General features: G+C 41.1%; 1 protein-coding gene across 1 annotated transcript in view; it reads left to right on the top strand.

Annotated features, from left to right (window-relative positions):
- The window catches only part of DGKI (diacylglycerol kinase iota), a gene marked incomplete at its 5' end in the record, with an annotated part of 432,789 nt that overhangs the window by 306,740 nt on the left and 104,049 nt on the right, over positions 1-22,000 (top strand). Inside the window, one exon of the mRNA XM_080818743.1 lies at positions 3,557-3,657. Within this exon, the coding sequence (XP_080674869.1) occupies positions 3,557-3,657 (101 nt within the window). The remainder of the gene's footprint in view (positions 1-3,556; positions 3,658-22,000) is intronic.

Below are 22,000 nucleotides of genomic sequence, written 5' to 3'. Positions count from 1 at the left end.
CAGAATAATGATTATGCTGATAATAGTGAGTATCTACTGAGCACTTACAGTGTGCCAGCCACTTTTCTGTATTGACTCGTTTCGTCCTCCCAGTATCTCTGAGAGGTGGATCCTGTTCTTACCTCTACATTACCTGTGAGGAGACTGAAGCCCAGGGCTTCTTGATTAACCAGTAGTTGGAAGAATTGTACTTCATGTTGGGACGATCTGACTCAGAGCCTGAAGCTTTTCAGCTTTGCTGAACTGCCTAGTCTTTACGCCAGGATCCAAAAGAATTCAAAGGAGATTTCCATCACAGACCCCGTTGATTGTCCTAAAATTTGTGGATGGGCCCCAACATTTGATAGCAGGCCAAACACCAGGTACCCTCATCAGAAGAGTGGGTTCAAGCAAGCTGCTGCTGGTAGGAACGTGGGATGCATTGCAGGTCGTCAGGAACAGATGGGCGCTGACAGTAAGAGAGTGAGTGTCTAAGAAGGTGGGATGGGGGAGAGTGACAAGCAGTTACTGAGTTTCCATCTTCTTGTCTCCTGCCTAGCCAATTGCTCTAGAGGTGAAGTGAGATAATATATTAATTCATTTGGTTTCTGGAAAGTTCCATTCAAATGACAGTTCCTATTGTATGTCCATGGTGCGCCACCTTTAAGGAGGATGGGTGGAGGCTGTGGCTCAGGAGGCAGCAGTGCGTGTCTGGAATTGGTGGGCACAGATGCAAAGCTGGGAGGTGGAAGTATGTGGGCAGGGAGCAGGCACAGATGGACGGTGAGAAAGGCAGTACACCGTGGTTAGCTAGTGGGGAGCTCCTGGGAGAAGGGAGTACAGGGACTGGTCTGTAGTCATTCTCTGAATCCTATTTTCTACTCTACAGCTGCTGCTGGAACCAGGTCTTACTCCCGATGTCTCTACCCACTGGAGAATGCTAGAGCTCAATGTCATTAGACCTACTGCCAACTCAAAATGTATTGAAGTAGAGTTCTTTCTACCTCTGTCCTCCCCCATCTTCCATCAGAGAGTATGGTGGGCCACCACATTCTGTGCTTCCTGCTTCCCTCTTGCCTGGTGTACTTGTGGGGAAATATTTCTTAATTACAGTCTTTTCAGGTCACTAGGGTGAACTTAAAAATAAAAGGATCAAACCCCTCTTAATTTCGGGACAAGCATCTGGCACAAACACTGTGTGGTTATTCTGTTAATTGCTTAAATTCTTTCCTAAACTTTCCTACCTACTCACATCTAATACCTAACATTCTTTGCTATAACTCTTAGTTTTACTCTGATTCTGAGTTATCATTTATTTACATATTGATATAATTTTAAAACCTTTTTCTGAAATTGATGATACTTGATGTAAAATAATCCTTAAGTCCCATCACGTAGCGATAACTGCTTGGGATAGCTCACCGAACATTCTCTCCAGACACTTGTGTACATATACAAATGCCAAAATTCCACAGTTTACATGAAGGAGATTATTCCAGATGTAATTTTCCATAACATTTTTTTCACTCCACAGTGTTCCAGTGAGACTTCCCACTAAACAGATGTAGATCTACACACTCGTTTGTAATATTTGCCCAGTGTTTTCTTGTTTCAGTGTAGAACAGTTTACTTAACCACCCCCCAGCTGATTGCTTATGGATAAGAGTCTGAACACCACATAGAGATCATTTGACTTTGTTAATTCAGGCTCTGTGGTTTTGCTGTCAAATCCATGGGATTCTTGGCATCATACAATAAAACAAGCATGAAACTGATGAGTGAAGAGTCTATAAGACTCTTGCTCCCAGTTCTGCCACTTAGTAGCTCTGTGACCATAAAATCACTTTTCCTTTCTGAACCTCAGCTTCCCTCCCTGTAAATGATTATATGGTACCTGTGATATTTAAGGCGTGTTCTACTAATTCAAAACATGCCTTCAAATCCTATTTCCCATCACAACTTAATGCCAGTTTTATTTAGCATTGCCTGTTCCTGTCCAGCACAATGCCCAATTTAAAGTAGACACCCAACAGACACACTTTGAATGGACTAGTCTGATTTGTCTTCTCAAAATTCTCCCTCAGAATTATCCATCTTGTCATTTCGTATTGGCTTAGTTTTTAACCCAGTGAACCTCAGACATTTCTATTTGTCCACCCTCTCTCTTTAGAATTTATGCACTTGTATCTAAATATCTTCATGTGGGAGGAGGAAGCGAACTATGTATGAGTACACACATATGTATCCATAGTTGGGTCTATATGTTGTTTGGGGAGTTTAGAATGGAAGTCTACATGGAGGGAGTTACTCTACCTTGCCCTAAGATGAGGTATTAGGCAAGAGAATGAGATTAAATTATTGTTCCCTCCTTCCAGAGTTGCAGTGAAATTGCATGCATGTGCGTGTTTGAGGTGCGGGTGGCAGGATTCTGACAGTGTTTTATCCCTCCTTCCTTCCATCTATCTTTTTCTTCTTCCTTCCTACTCTTTTTTCTCTTTCTTTCCCTTTTGCCTCTTCCAGTCCTTCCCTTCTTTACTGAAATGAATAGAAGAGTAATGCTGTTCTTTCTACTTTGGTCATTGGTGACTTTTATCCCACAACACAAGAAAGGAGAAGCAATCCTGTATTTGCTAAAATTATCTGAACCAGTGAAGTCTAAGTATAAGGTAATACTGAAGGACAAGTGAGGATTGTGTTACATTAATACATTAAAGAAATGCATTGATCCGTAGGGGTGATGATGAAAATTAAATTGTTTCACTCAGCTAATGCCAGTGATTAAACGATTTGGAAAATATTATATAAAACCCAAGGACATTCTGTGAGTGGACAGGAGGCTTCAGAAAGCTTGGTGCTGCCCTCTTTTAATTGTTTGACATGTATCCTTCACCAGTTTGCATTGAGTTCTTCTAAAATGAATTACAACTTCATTCCCTTTCTAAAGAAAGTACATTATATATATTTAAAATTTTTTTCATCATTTTGAGGCAGTCAGAATTACCATCACAGGCAGCATTTACTGTCATAAGCTTTGAGAGGTGCTCTCGGACTTTTGGGGTACGTAGAGGTATTTTGATCTCAATCCTGTGCTTTCTCAATTCTTGGTCTGCTTTTCAGAGGGGTTTTTTTTGTTTGTTTTTGTTCTTGTCTCTTCGGAGGGCCAAACTGCTGTATTTGGCTGAAAGGGGCACATTTTTCTAGAGCAATTTTTTACAGCTCTATGCTGTGTCTCACTGGTTCAGATCAGCTGTGTCTAATTTATTGTGAAACGAAACACATGATCTTATTAGAATTCTTAATGATAATAGTAAACAGGAAAAGTGTAGCTTCCAGAAAGCTTCCAGAAGCTTTTTCTGCCTATTTCCATGTTCTTGCCTAAATTCCAGAAACTTGAGGTTTCTGGAGGTACGTTCTCCAGATAATGGCCATATTCTGGTAAAGAACCTACAATTGCGGTTTGAATGAGAACTTTTTCTTCCAAGCATGAAGAGACATTATTTCCTTTAGTCCTTCCAGGTGCATGTGACTCCCACTTCCACTCTCTCATTTGTCTGACTACTCGGTTCTTGTTTTGCAGTCCCCAGTCTGTCCCAGACCGCCTGAGGATCCGGGTGAACAAAATCAGTTTACAAGACTATGAAGGATTCCACTATGACAAAGAGAAACTTCGGGAAGCTTGTAAGTTGGAAGTGCCTAGTTGATCTCATGTGATCGGCCTGTCTTCAGCTGCTTGATCCTCCTTGGGTTGATGGATAGATTCATCTTGTGACTGAAAACAATGGTTAGGAAAATGAAGGGAAGTGTAGTACCATGTGAACCCCAATAGATGATTTATGGGCTGAAGAAGATGGAGCTGGGCAAAGGAAAACAGCAGAAGAAAATTTACTGTCCTGAAGAGACCAAGTCAGGATCTTTTGGTTTATTAACCACTTTAGTCTCAGGTTTAACTAAGATGAGAAGGCAGAAAGTTGGCAAATGTCGTGTGGTATCATAATGTCTAGAAAACCCTGGAGACAGCACAAGTTTCTTTCTGGAGTCTACATTACCAAATACTGTCCTCGTTCTTCCTGCAGGCGTCACACAGTTATCCACAAAGACATGTCCAGCACATCTAGCTCTTATGTGATTGCATAAATGTCAGAGGCCCACAGAATACTCAATGTCGTGTTAAAGTGATTCACAGATGATGAGGTGACATTGGTCCTGAACTCTTAAATTACTCCACAGATGAATACTTCTCAATGTTCATATTTTCCATGTGCTTCTTTAAATGCGTAGCTGATTTTTTAGTTCATCTTATCTGTCGTTCAGTATTTACTGGGCACTTTTTACCTTCCATTCACTATGTTAGATCCCTGTCTGTACTGTGATAAATGAGGTAACCGGGTAGGCCAGAAGATGTTGAGACTGCAGGTGTGTTAGATATTAGGGCTCTGGGCTCTGTCATAATTGTGGAGGCCGATGATCAAGTGCAGTAAAATCAGAGAAGATCTGGTCTGGTATCCAAGGGCACAGGCAGGGATGCCAACAGAACAGAAGGAATTTGATGGAGAACCAGAGGTTTATAAACTGAAGACCCCCAACTGGTTCCAATATGGACCTACCTAGAGTTGTGGAAGACACAAAGGGCTAAAACTGGCAGGAATTGAGGAGGGGACGCATTCCTGGGTTAATGACTTCCAAGCTCTGATTCTGGACCTGTTATCTGGAATGCGGTTTAATGGATGGAAATCCTGAAATCCACGGTCATTGTCAGGGGTGAGGGCAGAGACTTTTGATCTGGATGTGGCGGTGAGCAGGAGTCATTTCCCTGGTAGTTCAATCACTGAATCCCCCAGAGAATTCTGTGTGAAAGGTCCCCCCTCTCAATTCTCTCTGCAGCTTCAGCTGCCTCAGCCCTTCTGGTTCTTTTCCTTAAACAGCGATACCTTCTAGAGCTTCTCCCTTGCCTTCCCCCTCTCCGTTCTTCTCTCTCATTTCCTTTGGTGGGAAAGTTTCAAGTGGGGAAGGAGTAATTCCCTGAACCTCTGCATTTCTTCCTTCTATACATGACTGATTATATTTTCTAATATAAACGAGATTATAAGTGACAGACTAGCACAAAATCTCATTTAATAATGTGATGGACGCACATGTTTGTATTGGGAGGTGTAGCTACAAGGTGAGTTAAACTGACTTTTAAAGGCTACTCATTATGAAGAAGAATGTCTTGTGTCCTTTCTCATTCCAAACTTATAGACAAATAGCTTATAATTTTTGAAAACTAAAAAAGAAAGAATGGCTCTCAAGTCAGTTAGTGTTTTTCAGCTTCCCTTCGACTCTGAAGGAAGTCAGTTAGGAGTAGGAAAGCATTTGAAATTTGGGGCTGAAATGAAATTTGAGGCTTATCGGTGGATTTCAATTATCTGTTCTATCTTTTCCGTGGCATTATCTGTCCACCATTGCCAGAGGTAATGGTGATTTGAGTTTTTACAAGAAGATGACATTTCCTGGCAAGTTCTTTACTCATCATCTCTTATGTGATAAAACTTCTCTGTAAGGAAACTTCTTATATCAAATTGGGGGAGGTGACTTGGTATAAATATAAATCCAGGAAATTCAGCAGTGTCTTTGGGTCTCGGAAGGACAAAGACACACTCAAAGAGGAAATCAAGAAGTTAACTCCTTCTAAAGATTTGAGTCTGAAGGAAACAATATACCAATTAGAAGTAAAGATGGCCAACTCGGGCATTCCACATTTAATATATAATTATGGTGCATCTAAACTGTGGTTGCTCAGGGAGGTTTGTCCTTCAAAGTTATACATTTGATTCTTACCTTCACTCTCTTACCTGATTCCAGCTTGCAACCAACTACAGATTCCGGAAAGGCTGACAGAGCTCATACGGAGTATAAAGACAAGAACCAGTTCAAGTCCATACGTGACACACAATACCAAAATAGATCTATTATTTCAGAAGCACTGGTTAAACATAATGCATAAAACACGTCTAGGAAAAAGGGATTTGAGGACTGCAGTCTGACCCGAATCCCAAAGGGAGTGAATCCTCTTGGGCCATCTACTGATTGTCAGTATTACAAACCCTGAACCAGACCAGGGATTCATTCCCGGGCTTAAAGAAATCAGTGCCCTTTCTGGAGGATACACTGAGAGATGCATCCAGCCAGCGTGGGGCTGTTTGCCATTGCTGTTTAACAGATCTTGCTCGTGTGTTTGGATCATTATTTGTATTAGATTACAAGCTTGAATGTTTGTTGTCTAACAAAGCCCCACTTCCGTCTGTAAGGCAGGACTCCTTGGTAATTACAGGATGGCAGCCCTTTTAACTACCTTGCTTATTTTAGCAGAGAGAAAGATGACTACACTATTTCAAAGATTTACCATCCCTTTTCCGTTTAGCTCCATCTCGCCTGGGGGCATTCTCCCTAAAATAATAGCATGAAGAGGGTTAGTCTTTGCTAGTCCCGGAGCTTGCTGGTGAATTTCAGACTTACTTAAAAGAATTAGGCTCTCATTACTGACTTTATGAATTACTAACCCTCAAGATAATGGTTATGATGTCCAAGAGGAAGGTCTATTCAGCTTTAAAAGGTGGAACATGAAGAGAAGTGTTCAAAAAAAAAATTCCTTAAAGTGAATCCATAATGATAGCAGAAACTCACTCCCGTAATCAGAATGAAATATATAAGTGAGTCCTTAATAAAGCACATAATCATATAGTCTAGGCAGAGGGTTGTTAGTTTTTGAGAATCTGTTATATTTCTACTCCAAAGGAGTTTCATTGATACAATAGGTATTTTTATATCTAGAATAACTTGATTCTGGCCAGGATTTAACACCATCCCATGTAAACGGGCTAAATGTGACTTCTGGCGTGAGCTTACTCTGCGCTTTTGAATTGCCCTGATAATTCATGCAAGTCTGTACTCTAAAACACAAGCAAAAACCAGTTTGGAACTAATTGAAAATAGATGTCGCCTGTAAAGGTAGGAGAGGATGGACTAACATTTGTCGTCTATGAGGTATAGTGTTCAACGACCCTTTAACATTTTCTCAGTGTACAAGGAGTTATATGGATATTTATAAGTATATATAATGTATAATATATAATATCTCAGTGTATTATTCTCTGGCAAAGATGAACAATGTTAGGAATGTGCCTTAGGCAGTTGCTTTAACGGAATTCCAGTCTTTTATTTACTGACATGTTGGAAGAGTCAGAAATGTTTGTGTTTGAATCACAGTTGTAACCTTGACCAAGTCATTCATCTCTCTGATGATCATACCTCTCATCTCTAAAGTGAGAATATCATGGCAGCCTCCTAGACGAAGAGGGTGAAACGTAATCTCATAGATGAAACCGCTGGGGCCAAGTCTGGCACGCTAGCATGCTCCCCAAAAGCGGGACCTCGGATTGGGGTTGCTGTTGCTGAGACACACTATAGACACGCCGGCTGCCCTGCAGTGTGCAGGTCCCAAAGCCAGCTGACCTCCTGCACACATGCCTGTGCCTGCAAAGTACACCTGCTCCCACCTCCCAACTCACATTCTCACTTTCAGAAACAGTGCTGAAAACACTGATAAATACCACAGGAAGGTTAGGGGAAGAGGATGTAATTCACCCCTTAATTGACATGTATTCTGTCTGTTGTGAAAGAGATGACTCTGCTGGCGGGATATTTAAACTTGTGAGATGTGTAAACCCTGAATGCCCGTATTTGGTGATCTGGCCAGATACCTGCACACTGCTCTCTTCAGTCCAAAGACAGTCTCCTATGTGCATCACCTGGTATTCGGCGCTGATTTTTTTTTTTTTCCCAACTTATTTTAGGAGCGCCTGGGTAGCTCAGCCAGTTAAGTGTCTGGCTTTTGGTTTCAGCTCATGTCATGATCTCTGGGTCATGCCCTGCATCGGGCTCCACGCTCTGCGAGGAGTCTGTTTCTCTCCCTCTCCCCTTCCCCCTCCTTGTGAGTGCTCTCTTTCTCTCTCTCAAATAAATAAGTAAATTGAGAGGTACCTGGGTGGCTCAATTGGTTTACTGACCTACTCCTGGCTTCAGCTGAGGTCATGATCTCGCGGTCATGGGATCGAGCCCTGCTGGGGCTCCACACACTGCACAGAGTCTGCTTCAGATTCTTTTTCCCTCCTCCACTGCTTCTCCCCCTGTTCATACTCTCTCTCTCAAATAAAAAGTAAATAAAATCTTTAAAAATAATATATGTACATCTTTTTTAAAAACCCTTATCTATTGAATAATTTAGATTTCTAAAAAAGTTACAGAGATACTACTGGGATTTCCTATATGCCCTTCACCCAGTTTTCCCTGTTGTTGAACATTTTATATTCCCATATGCTACCTTGTCAGCGAAACTGATAGTGCTTCATAACTATTAACTAAACTCTGGACTTTCTATTCCAGAGTCTAATCCGAGACATCACATGGCACAGGGTTGGCATGTCTTCCCTGTCTCGTCTGGTCTGTGGCACATTCTGAGACTTTCTTCTTTTTTTTTTTTTCCCATGACCTTGATGGTCTTAAGAAATATTGTGTCAGCAGACTATCCCCCAATCTGGCCCTGTCTATTATTCAACTCATAACTAGAATGGAATTAACAGATTCTTGGGGAAAAAAAAAAAAGAAGAAGATGGCAGAGGTGAAGTCTCCTTTTTGTCCCGTTATATCAGGGGTTACGTGATATCCACATGACATCCGTGAGGACGGTAACCTGATCACTTGGTTAAGGTTGTATTTGCTAGATTTCTCCACTGTAAAGTTACTAATTTTTTTTCCTTTCTCGATGCTGTTGTTTGTGAGTCACTAAGTTTAGCCCATCTTCAAACAGGGGGGAGGTGGATCCCTGGGGTTTTTGTTGTTTCTGATTTCCATATTTGACCTCCAGTGAATTTAATTTAACATGTAAGTCAAGGTGGGACCATTCACTGAGATGCATCCATGCTTCCGAAAACTATATATTGGCAATGATTATATGCTAGATACCACGTTAGATGGTAGACATTGGAAAATGAAATTGGGACATGTAACGTGAAGATATCATTTATTCAGTATGCAATTATTGAGTGCTTACTGTTAGCAAACAGTGGGGGGTGGGGAACAGAAATAGTCCCTGATTCACTGGAGCTTTTCTCTTATGTGATGAGAATTCCAATAGGGCTATGGAAACACTAGGTACATATTTTCCTAGCAAACATTGCTTAAATGACAAAAGAAAAGGATGGAACTATATAAGCAAGAATGAGAAAAGCCAATCTAAGTACTAATTAGTTGTATGACCTTGGGCAATACATTTATCCTCTTCAGGCTTCCATTGCCTTATCTGCTCTGTGCAGTGGTTAAACTAGGTGTTTCTTAACAACTGCTATATTATAATAAATGTTTAGTCTTATAGAAATTACCTAGGGTTCAACATTTTTCCTCCTGAAATATTTCTTTAGTGAAGTTTTATAAAGCACAGTCATCCCTCATAATGAGTGTGAACGTTAGAAAATTGTGTAAGTGCATTTTGCTTCATGAATTTGCTATAAATACTGATTTTTTTTTCTGTTGATTGCTTCATCTAAAATTGAATCTTTCCCCCCTCATTTAACAAGTTGATAACTGGGTTGTTCAGTAGAGATTAAGCCTCCATTTGGTGGAGGGACGTGTTCCATTTTGAAATCTGTCTGAGGAGTTAAATGATGTCGGTCTATTCTCTGAAGGGCACTGTCCACCCCTTTGGGAGGATATTTGTCTTTTCCTATTTTTCACGAGTTGACATTTACTCAGATTTTTGTGTTTCATTTCTTTTGCTATTCTTCCCTAACTTTTGTCTAGATCGTATATTTTTTATTTAAAACGTAATAATAAGTAAAAATAATAGTTAACTCCTATTGCACCATTACTGTGAGCAAGGAAACATCTTAACATTTCTATTCCTGTCATATAATTTAATTCTCCCAAAACCTCTGTGGTTTTGGCCTGAGCAACTTGGTAAATAGAGGTGGGGGAGATGTAGAGGACCCACAGAGACCAAGAAGCAGCACATAGTGAGCTAGGAAAAAAACAGAGCTTGTTGATTGCAAGCCAAGAGAAGAAAAATGTTCTATGCGAGAACAGTGAGAACTCTACCAAATGCCCCAGAGTGGGAACGACGGAGTAAGGATTGCCTGCTAAGAGCTAGTCATCGGATTTGGGCAGAGGGTGGTTATTAGTCACCGCCCAAGAAGTTGAGGAGTGAAAAGGTGAAGGTGAATAGAATGGGCACATGTGCACATGGGAGTGAAAGAAGCCGGTCTGCATAGGTTGTTCTTTTTAGATGTTTAGCTCTAAAGGGGAAGAGAGAACAGAGTGGTGGCTGCAAGTTGGGCGTGGAATCCAGGGAGGGTTTTTTTGCTACTTTGTGAGATAGTACAGCTGTCTCTCCTGGGGGGACCCATTTCCTAGAGAGGGAGAACTCAATTCAGAAGAGAGGCTGCAGGGACCATGCCTTTGAAGGAGCAGAGATGGGATCCAGCACCCAGTGGAGCAGTGGGGACAGGCTCTGCAGAGTACAGAGCCGGAAAGGCAGAGGAGTGATACAGAGGCAGCTGAGTTGGGGATTTGGGTACTAGGGAGAAGCAGAAGTTCTATTCTGATCACTTTTATTTTCTCAGTGAAATAAGCCTACTAGCTCACAGTAGGGTCAGGAGGGTATCAATGTTCAGGAAGAGCAGAGAAAGTTGGAAATAATGAGTCTGAAGAGGAACACATCAGCGGCCCAGGCTGGATCGCTGAGCAGCATTTTAGATATAGATCATTTAATTCATTGGCTTTTCATGAGTGTGTAGAGCCTGACCTGTCACTTCCTAAGGGTCTTGACTTATGAATGAATGCACTCTCTTTCATTCCAGCTTCAAAGATTCAGATGCCAGGAGAGTATTAGGCTGGAAGAGGATGATCTTATTTTTAACATAAATCCCTTTGCAACCCAATTCTGTTTATGATCCAAAGCCTTGCTTTGTTTACAAGAAAATGCATGTTTCCAGAGCTTTGGTGAATTAGATGCTGATGACAGTAGGTCTCAGAAAGGAAATAAGCCTTCAGTGTTGATATTTGATCCTTCTTTCATTGTTGAAACTGAGCTTTTGGTAATGAGAACCTCCCATTCATTGTAGGTCTATCCCCAAGTCTCTGCCCAGAGGAATATTTTTCACTTTCATTAATTACCTCTGTGCACACACACAAAATAATGACCAGTTCTTACTTTTCATACACCAACATAGTTCGTTTTGTTGGTACCTTCCCAGGTTGACAACTCTAGGACGTCAACTTAGATGGCAGTTAAGTTTCTCTCTGAAGACTTCTATCCAGGGGCCTTGTATAAAATTGTTGCATATCTATGCGTCATGTTAATGTAGTGAGTGGTGTGGGGTCAGTCACTGCATTCATGACATCATAGTTCATAATAAAAAAGCCTAGTGTTCACACACTGCTTCCAGCTTTAACAGAGGGCATTCATATATACTATCTGCATGTATTATCACAGGGACACTTAAATAGATGGCCTCCCATGGGGTCACATAGCTATGACAGGATTTTAATAAGAACTACATCTCTCTCCTAATCCAGTACAGTTTCCTAATACACAGCTCTACTTCTTTATAAATACATAGCTGTGCCCTTGTAGAAATGTGTGTTAAAAAAAAGAATTTGGGATCATAGTTTTTGTTATTGGTTGGGTTTCCTCAGAAATAGAATCTGAGGCTCTTAAGTCTTCTATGTAGGAGGTTTGTTGGGGACTGTCCAAGAGGGAACAACAATTGTGAAGACGGGGGAAAGTAGCATCGACACAGGGCAGAGGAAGATGTCGAGCTGTAAGACAGTTGCAAGAGAGGCCTCCCACGGGGACATTTGAATCTGGGATGGCCATTTAGGGTTGTCCCAGTGGAAGCAAGGATTGTCAGATGCAGGTCAGGGTGTCCCCTGAGAGGAAGCAAACCCTGAGTGGGGTAGTGTCCTTCCTGGAGAGGGACTCAGCTGTGAGCTCTTATTAAGGTACGGAATGGACCACTCCTCAGTTAGACAGAGAACACTCTCGATAATGCAAGTCACACAGCGAGGTTTATTTCCAGCTAGCTGGGGTCCAAGTGTTTGCCCAGCGCAGCGGGTTTCAACAAGGACCCCGAGTACTCAAAGCCAAGGGTTTATATAGCATTTTCAAAGCACTTAACACACAGTAATTTTCCATAGCTACATTCATATCTGGCGCCCCACTCTGACGGTTTACTTTCGCGTCACTCCCTGGTGGTTTAGTGAGATAAGCTCTTTACCAATGCATCTGGTCTGTGTCGCAGCCGCCCGCATTCTGGTGCTTATGATTGACTTGTTGTTCAAAACTTGTTTTTCAAGCTTCCCCTAGTCCCTCTTCCCTCAACTCAGTAAAATGACTTCCCAGCCTTTGAGATGGCTGTTCTCATGCTAACCCATTCTTACATTCCCACCTTTAGTTGTTTATAATGAGGAATCCTGCTCATTGGTAGGGCAGTCGTAGGGGCCCTCAGGAGCAGGCAACTTCTTATGACCATGAACTGGACGGTATTAACACGATCTTTTACAAAATTAATAAGCTTATTCAGAATGCAAGGGCCAAAAGTTAGAATGAGCACAAACAAAACAAATGGGCCAACTAAGGTAGAAACCAAGGTGGTGAACCAGGGGGTCCTACTAAACCAAGCCTCAAACCAGTTTTCCTGTCCTCCCTCTCCTTCTTCCTCTTGGCTAATCCTTCTCTCACCTTAGCCATGGATTCTTTTACTATCCCAGTATGGTCGGCATAAAAGCAGCATTCTTCTCCTAATGTGGCACATAGTCCCCTTTGTTGGAGGAACAACAAATCAAGCCCTCTTCTATTTTGGAGTACCACCTCGGACAGGGAGGTGAGAGATTTTTCTAAATGACTTAGAGAGGTCTCTATTCTTTCTATATCTTCATCTATGGCCGCTCTCAGGGATGACATCCCTGCCTGTTGAGTGACCAGGGAGGCTATGCCGGTTCCCGCCCCAGCTACTCCCAAACTGAACAGGGTAGCAATGGTGAGTGCAGTGAAAGGCTCTCTCTTACTCCTTAGGCTCAGGCCTTGATCCCAGTGGGAATACATGCTTTCCTCGGGGTGGTAGATAATGCAGGGCATCACAGTCACTAGGACACAGAACTCCTTAGTGGCGTTAAGGATCATGTCGAGAGGCATGGGGTGAGGCCAGTCCTAGAACGTACCCACCATCCATTACTTTCTGGGGTTTCATGGTCCCTTTCAAAGTGTCCCTGCTACCTGGGTTCTTGATAGGGGCGGGAGGAGCCAATGCCTGATTTGGACCCACAGGAGCCGTGTTTTTCTGTGCCTCGCGGATAACCAGTTTAATGGTTAACAGTCCACTTGGGTAAGGGCCGGCCCAGGAGAGCCGGCCCATATCAAGCTGAAAACCCCAAGTCACTCCGGACACCCAGGACTTTTCCCTTTCTGTCCATTCCTGGTTAAATTGTACACGCACTTGGGGTACCCTGTTGTCGGGGTCTCTGAAAGTGAAATTAACTAAATCCCGATTCCCGACAGCCCACTTCTGGGGCCCATCATTAGAGGTCACACAACTCCGGTTCTTACCGTAAACACTCTCTAAGCCACCACAGGTCTTCCAGTTATTTCTTGAACTGCCAGGGCAGGCCCAGAATCCTTGTGCTCATCCTTGAGCGGTGTCAATAAGAGCCTGCTTTTGTCTGATGTTATAATTGTGTTCCCTCCCCCGCATGAGTGCGAAAAGTTCCCTGAGGTCGAAATCAGGCTAGGATTGTCCTTAGCAAGACCTCAAGGTGAGGGCAGTTAAGTCCCCAGGGGAGAGCCACTCTGTTTCAAGTGCTTGTCAGTAGGTAAGGAATTTTAATGATTTTCTTCTGCCTCCGTTTCCCACATCAGCTAAACTTGAGGTGGGATGGCCTTAATTTTCTCGGCCTCCACACTCTCAGTAGAGCCCACAGTCCAGCAGCTGAGGGAATGAGTGCCTCAGTTCCATCATGCATCTGGATGGGGCACTTCAGCTCTGAAAGCCTCATCTTGTTTACAGTAACTGAGCACCTGAGTTTTGAACTAAGGCCGGAAAGGAACCACCCACACACCAAAAATCCTTGAGTCCGTTCATTCACTTCTTCATTAACAACTCTTTACTGAGTACCTACCATGTACCAAGCACTGTTCTAGGTGCTAGGGATTAGACTCATATGACCACTAGCCTCCAAATTTTCATTTGCATTTTTTTGACCTGACCTCCCTACTATTCCAAATTCAGGGAATTAGAATATCAGCTATCTTCTTTAGATGTGTCAGAATTAGCTAAAAGAAACTCAAAATGTTAATGATGACCTTTTCTTAAAAGTTCTTTTTGACATGAAGTATCATTAAGCCAAATATTCTTCACTTGGAATATGAGTGATTAAAATTGGAAACATAAACGCAAGGCAGTCTAAATTTCAGGCTATTTCTAGCCTGATGTTGAAGTCAGAGATAACTCCAGAGTTTGATCTTCAACAAGGTAGACATTTCTTCTATGTATTCTTCCAATTTATTGGTAAAGATATTGAACTAAATAGAACCAAGGACAGAAATGTGTGCCAATCTGAAAATAACCTCTTTGCAGATTGACTCAGAACAACAATTTTATGTGCTCCCAACACGGGTAAAAGCTGTAGACTTTTCATAGTTCCTACTGGGGAAAGCATTTTTTCTTCATACTTAGTGGGTTTCCTGAATCACTGATCCATGGCATTCTCCTGGAGTCATAGATAAACAGAATTAGGAGTCCCCTGGGTTGTCAGATAATCAGGGTGTGTTTGCTTAAATCTGCCCTGTTTCACTTCTCTGTGTGGCAGCTGTCTACATGTAATTTGTTTACTCTTTTTGCTTCCAGAAAGAGATTGAGGCCTCTTCAGAAGATTTTTAGGAAATATTTCTGTCATTAATTTTCCACCTGTATCCATTGAACTCAGAAATTCAGAGCCGTATGACTGTGTCCTCCGTATCTAACTGTTGATAACCTTGCCCATCGCGGAACAGTGCATAGACATAGTGTGATGTTGAAATTGTGGAAAGTCTTGGAGCTAGGGTCTCTAACCATCATTTTGAGTATTTAAGTTTTGGGTACAGTTATGAAATCTTTGCTTTTGGGCCCTTCATGTTTTCTTTGACTTTCATATTTATTTGGCTGGCCAGGCCATGCAGCCAACATTCCAGTGTCATAACCAAGTATTTGTTATCTCCTAATTACTAGAGCACTGGCTCTAGTAAATTATCACTGGCTGTTCTTCTCTATATGTAGGAATTTTGCAAATACTACCTTACTAATAAATGCACCTGGGAAAAATTCTGTAGTTTTCCAGTGCCCATTGTCAAGCACATTCTAGAACCTCACCATTAAAAGCTGCTATTACGTTTTACCCTGGGAATAAATCCCAAGGAATTTTATAACACATTTTGTTTTACAAGAATTTCATTGAATGTGAGATTAGGAACTTTCATTGAAATGGAGTTCTCTCCATCAAAAGTAGAAATTTACATCATTGTTGGTAAACTTTCATATTAAGTTGGAAGATTATGACAGTTCATAAAACTTTCATCTAGAGCTTCGGTGTCTATAATTATAAGAGTATTGGGCCTTTGCCCATAATTTCCCATAGATTATTACTGGTAATACATGAACTAAACTCATAAGAAGTAGGGAAAAAAAGAAAAAAAAAAACTTGTGCAATTTTAAACATATTAGCCACAACTGGGTTGCCTTCTCCATCTGACTCTTTTTATTTTTGTTCAGAAGACTTGTTTTAACATCTTTTTTTCCCCTAGATTTTCTTTCTCATTTCTGCTTTTCCATTTATTATATCCTTCATGCCAGTGATTGCTAAGAAGAAAAGAAAAGGATCTATTACTGAGTAATTCTTACTTCCCGAGGTGCTGTACTATGGGGTTTGGATGGGTGTCTGGGGAGTTAGGACATCCCCTTTCCTCTTCCTTCCTTCCTTCTGCTTTTGGTTCTCCAGGCTTGGGAATTCTTAAGAATTCTGTCTGTAACTACATTCTAACTCCAAAACCCCTTTCAGACAGTTCAGTTCTTATCTACTGCCTTCGATGTATTTATAAGTGGTCTTTTTCATCCATCATTACAAAGGCCAGTTTCATATTGTTGTCATAACCCATCTGTCCATCTCTTTCTCTCTCAATTTCCCTCCTCCCCAGCTCAGCAGGTCAGTCCACCATGGCGTTTGGCAGGTTACAAGGAGGTTATAGCTGTCTTGGCTACTCTAAACAACTTTGAGTAATCCTTGTGTCTTTTCCTTCTCACTATCCAGTTGTTCATGGAGTTGATTTCTTGACTTTAGTCTATCCTTTCTTACCTTTGCTGCCACTCCTCTCTTCTGAGCTTCACCATTGTTCCTCCCTGTTGCTGCTGAAACTCTTCCTAACTCACCTTCCAGCCACTCACCTTGTCTTCCACATCTCCTCCCAAAATTTTTCTAAAATATCAAAGAAAAATTGCAAATGGACAAATGAAACAGGCTAGGAAGAACTTATTCAAGACTTTTGCAATAAGGAAGAGAAAGTAAACTCAACCCTGCTGTGACAAAAGGAAGGAGAATTTTTTTTTAAGATTTTATTTATTTATTAGACAGAGAGAGATCACAAGTAGGCAGAGAGGCAGGCAGAGAGAAAGGGGGAAGCAGGCTCCCCGCTGAGCAGAGAGCCCAATGCAGGGCTCGATCCCAAGACCCGGAGATCATGACCTGAGCTGAAGGCAGAGGCTTAACCCACTGAGCCACCTAGGCGCCCCAAGGAAGGAGAATTTTTTTTTTTTCTTGCCAATATTGAATCCTTCAATCTTTTTTTTTTTATTTTAATTTCTTTTCAGTGTAACAGATTTCATTGTTTATGCACCACACCCAGTGCTCCATGCAATACGTGCCTTCCATATACCCACCACCAGGCTCACCCAACCTCCCACCCCCCTCTCCTTCAAAACCCTGAGATTGTTTTTCAGAGTCCATAGTCTCTCATGGTTCATCTCCCCCTCCAATTTCCCTGAACTCCCTTCTCCTCTCCATCTCTCCATGTCTTCCGTGTTATTTCTTATGCTCCACAAATAAGTGAAACCATATGATAATTGACTCTCTCTGCTTGACTTATTTCACTCAGCATAATCTCTTCCAGTCCCGTCCATGTTGATACAAAAGTTGGGTATTCATCCCTTCCGATGGAGGCATAATACTCCATTGTATATACGAACCATATCTTCTTTATCCATTCATCTGTTGAAGGGCATCTTGGTTCTTTCCAGTTTGATGACTGTGGCCATTGCTGCTATGAACATTGGAATACAGATGGCCCTTCTTTTCACTACATCTGTATCTTTGGGGTAAATACCCAGTAGTGCAATTGCAGGGTCATAGGGAAGCTCTATTTTTAATTTCTTGAGGAATCTCCACACTGTTCTCCAAAGTGGCTGCACCAACTTGCGTTCCCACCAACAGTCTAAGAAGGTTCCCCTTTCTCCACATCCGCTCCAACACACATTGTTTCCTGTCTTGCTAATTTGGCCATTCCAACGCGTGTAAGGTGGTATCTTAATGTGGTTTTAATTTGAATCTCGCTGATGGAAAGCGAAAATGAACTTTGGGACTCCATCAAGATCAAAAGCTCTGCACAGCGGAGGAAATGGTCAGCAAAACAAAGAGGCAACCCACAGAATGGGAGAAGATATTTGCAAATGATTGTACAGACTAAAGTCTGATATCCAGGATCTATAAAGAACTTCTCAAACTCAACACACACAAAACAGATAATCATGTCAAAAAATGGGCAGAAGACATGAACAGACACTTCTCCAATGAAGACATACAAATGGCTATCAGACACAGAAAGAATTTTTAAGCACTGGGGTGAGCGAGTAGAAAAGTAGTGGAGGACATTAGCAATAGGTTAGTCATTGTGATGAGACTATTCATGTTTGTTAATTGTCACTTACTAGCAGCAATGAGTTAGGCTCGTACCCACACCCCCCCCCCCCCCCCGGGGGATATTCGAAGATCAGGACACAATCTTCCTTGAAGGGTCCATTTCAGAGAGATGCCTCCCAGGTCTTTGAGAAAGACAATCTAGGGTTACAAAAGTGACTGAGATTCTGGGAAAAGATTGGCATCTTAAAAGGACAGAGAAAAATTTACAACTGAGTGTCTTCTAAGTAGGAACTGGGAGGTCAGGCACTGTCTCAAATATAGTCAAGCTGAGGGGAACATGAAGACCTTCTAAGTGAATGTAAATGTGAAACCTTTATCATCTGTTGGAAAGCCTAGAGTATCTGCCCATCCTTTTGAGAATAAAGTCTCAACTCCTTAGTATAAAAAAATAAGGCAAGCCTCTGGTCTTGGTCTTGCTCCCTTATACTCTGTACCCACCTATTTTCCTAAGTCCTGAATATTTGCTGCTTTTCATACCTTGGTTTCTTAGAATCTAAGGATGGTCTAAGACTAAGAGAATTTCCTGTGCCTGACAAACTCCTGTCTCTATTGCCAGACTCCCTTATTGTCTTCATTTGAGATAATTCCTCTCAAAATATGTCCTGACCTAGGAACTGTGCAATTTCTCTGTATCCTAAGTGTATTAGGTTCTTCTCTGTCAGAATTCCAATCACAAGGCATACACAAGGTATAGAATCAAGACGTTATCTTTATGTCCCTCTTTTCCTGGTCTGTAACACCTTGAGGGCAGGTACTGGGTCTTATTGAGTGTTGTGCCCTCATCTTCTAGCACTACAGTTGTCTCTGGCACAAGAAAATGCTTAATACTTATGTGCTAGATGATTAAGTGGATGACTTGTAGACCTGACAGATATTTTTGTACAATTCCATACACACACACACGTGCATGCAGTTAAGTGAAAATGAATACCAGGAGTTATTTTTTGACATTATAAATGACAAAGCATTTAAGAGGATTTTTTTAAAAAAGTGAGTTGGATGTCCTTTGGGTTGCCTTAACAGTTAGTTTCCTACTAGGATAAGAAGCAGAATTCAATCTGTGGTTTGAAACCCGAATTTGTAGGGAAATTGCTACTTTCTGGAAAGCACGCCCCCAAAATATATCCCCATACAGAATGCAGTGAAAACTACCTAATTGACTTTTATCTTGTGGGTGATATTTTGAACTAACTATGGGAAGGTTTAGCTCAAGCTATGGAGTACAAACTCTAGGATCACTTTTAATCACAGGAACCAGGGTTCATGCAAACCTTTACAGACTCCAGCTATGGCATGGTGTAGTATAAAGTTCTTGGGATTTTGTGTATCCTTTTGAATGCTAATATGCTTATTAATTTCTTGTGTTGGTTCCACTGAGCTGTGGCAGTTAATGATGACAAGTTGTTGTAAAATGGACCTGTGTCACATGGGGGGGGGGGGATTGGATTGAAACATTGCCAGCTCATTCTCTTTAATTATTGTCAGCCATCAAATTAGAACTTTAGTTCCCTGATAACTCTGACACATTGAAAACTAATGAGGACTATGAGAAGATTCCACTTGCCCCCTCCCACCCTTAGTCCTTCCTTAGGACTTTCCTTCCTTTCTCTAGCCCTCTGCCTCCCCTCTGTGATTTTTACTTCTAGTCCCTTATTCCCCTCATCTTTTGACTTCTTTAATAGTGTTAAAACTATGTCCAAGAAGGTAGGCAACATTTGTTTTTCTATATGTAAGCAAATTCTTGGATGTTAGCAAAGTATCTCTCTATGGGAAACTCAGAGCCTGTTTTTTTTTTTTTTTTTCTTTTCTTCTTAATTAGTAGACTTTATTTTTTAGGGCAGTTTAAGTTTACAGAAAGTTTAAGTGGAAAGTACACAGAGTCCCATATATCCCCTCAAGGCATCTCCCCACCCCTGCACACATATTTTCCCTTATTATTAACATCTTGCTTTAGGATGATACATATGTTATTACAGTTGATGAGCATTAACATTAATGCATTGTTATTAACTGAAGTCCACATTTCTACATTAAGATTCATGCTCATGTTCTACAGTTTTATGGGTTTTCACAGATGTGTGATACATGTCCATTATGACAGTATCATTCAGAGTAGGTTTGCTGCACTAAGTACCCCCTGGGCCGTACCTATTCATCCATCCCTTTCCTGTAACCCTTAGCAACCATGACTTTTTTACTCTCCATAGTTTTGCCTTTTCCAGAACACCACATAGTTGGAATCATGCAGCATGTGACCTTTTCAGGCTAGCTTCTTTAATTTGCAGTATGCATTTAAGCTTCCTCCATTATCTTTTGTGGCTCGAAAACTCATTTTTCTTTGTTGCCTAATAATGTCCCATTGTACAACGCTAGATTTGTGTATTCATTCACCTATCGAAGGACATCTTGGTTGTTTACAAGTTTTGGTAATTATGAATAAAGCCAATTATGAATATTCATGTGCAAATTTTTATAGGGGCATACTTTTTGGTTCATTTGGGTAAATACCAAGGAGTACTCTTGCTGGTAAGAATTTGTTTAGTTTTGTAAGAAACTGCCAAGCCATCTTCCAAAGTGGCTGTGCCATGTTGCATTCCATCAGCAATGAATGAACATTCCTGCTGCTCTCCCTTCTCATCAGCATTTGATGATGTCAGGGTTTTGTTTTGTTTTGTTTTTCAATTTTAGCTATTCTAATAGATATATATGGTATCTTGTTGTTTTAATTTGCACTTTCCTAATGACATATGATGTTGAGCACCCTTTTCATGAGCTTATTTACCATCTCTGTGTTTTCTTTGGTGAGATATCTCTTGATCTTTTGCCTACTTTTGAATTGACTGTTACTTTTGAGTTTTAAGAGTTCTTTGCATATTTTGAATACCAGTCTGGTCTTTTTATTTCCTTAGCAGTATCTTTGACAGAGCAGAAGTTTTAATTTAGTGAAGTCCAACTTACTGCTCTTTGCTTTCATGAGTCACGCTTTTGGTGTTTTTTCTCAAATGTCATTGCCAAGCACAAGTTTGCCTAGCTTTTCACCTGTGTTATTTTCCAGGGAACAGTTTCTTTTTCAGCCTCTTGGTTTCTCAAGACTGAGTATAAGTTGACACAAAGAGAGTGAGTATTGGACATAAAATGTATTGATTATGTCAGTATATCTAAGATTGATGCTTAAGGAAATGTCAACTTTTAAAAAGGGTATCTCTGAATAGTGTCAACATAGAATAAATTCATTCTAAGATTATCTATATTTTTGATGATTTACCATATTGTTTAAAATACTTGGCTATTTTTTGAATTTTAAACTCTAATTTATTCTTTTCAGGAAGTGACATTGTTTTTATTTAGCTTCAAGACTCTGAAATTCCAACATTTCTATGTATATATTTAAAGCTGAAAACCCAGTCTTTGCAAATCCTTGCAGTTTTTGAGAAGCTTTTCTCTGAGGTCACACACCTTCTTTTAATGATCCCATTGGAGATAGTTTTATCTGTGCTTTGAATAGGTTAGCAGCCCCATTCAGCTGCAGTTCTGTTCTAACAGGAATTACACTGTAATAGAGATAGAGACAGACTGACCGACTTACACCTCCCCATCTAAGGAAAGAATGATAATTTCACTTGTCAAGGAAGGCTTTTAGGACAGCTGAAAAGAGTCTCTGCATTGATGTCTGGCTTCTACTTCCCTGAGAATGCACATGAGCCTGTTCTAAGAGGATTTAGGAGGCCATGTAGTGATTTGATTCTGAGAAGCATTTGTCAGGGTGTCAGTGTGGGTTCTAGGTATCAAGCAGAAATACAGTTAGAGGGATTGAACTTCTCTGAATGTTTCTGCTTCACCATAACCTAACTTTTGCTCTCAAAAACAGGTGAAAGCTTGGGGTGCCTGGGTGGCTCAGTGGGTTAAAGCCTCTGCCTTCGGCTCAGGTCATGATCCCAGGGTTCTGGGATCAAGCCCTGCATCGGGCTCTCTGCTCAGCGGGGAGCCTGCT

The sequence above is a fragment of the Martes martes genome (genome assembly GCF_963455335.1).
Source record: "Martes martes genome assembly, chromosome: 11".
In the NCBI taxonomy this organism is placed as follows: Eukaryota; Metazoa; Chordata; class Mammalia; order Carnivora; family Mustelidae; genus Martes; species Martes martes.
This window is presented reverse-complemented; position numbering and strand designations above follow the sequence as displayed.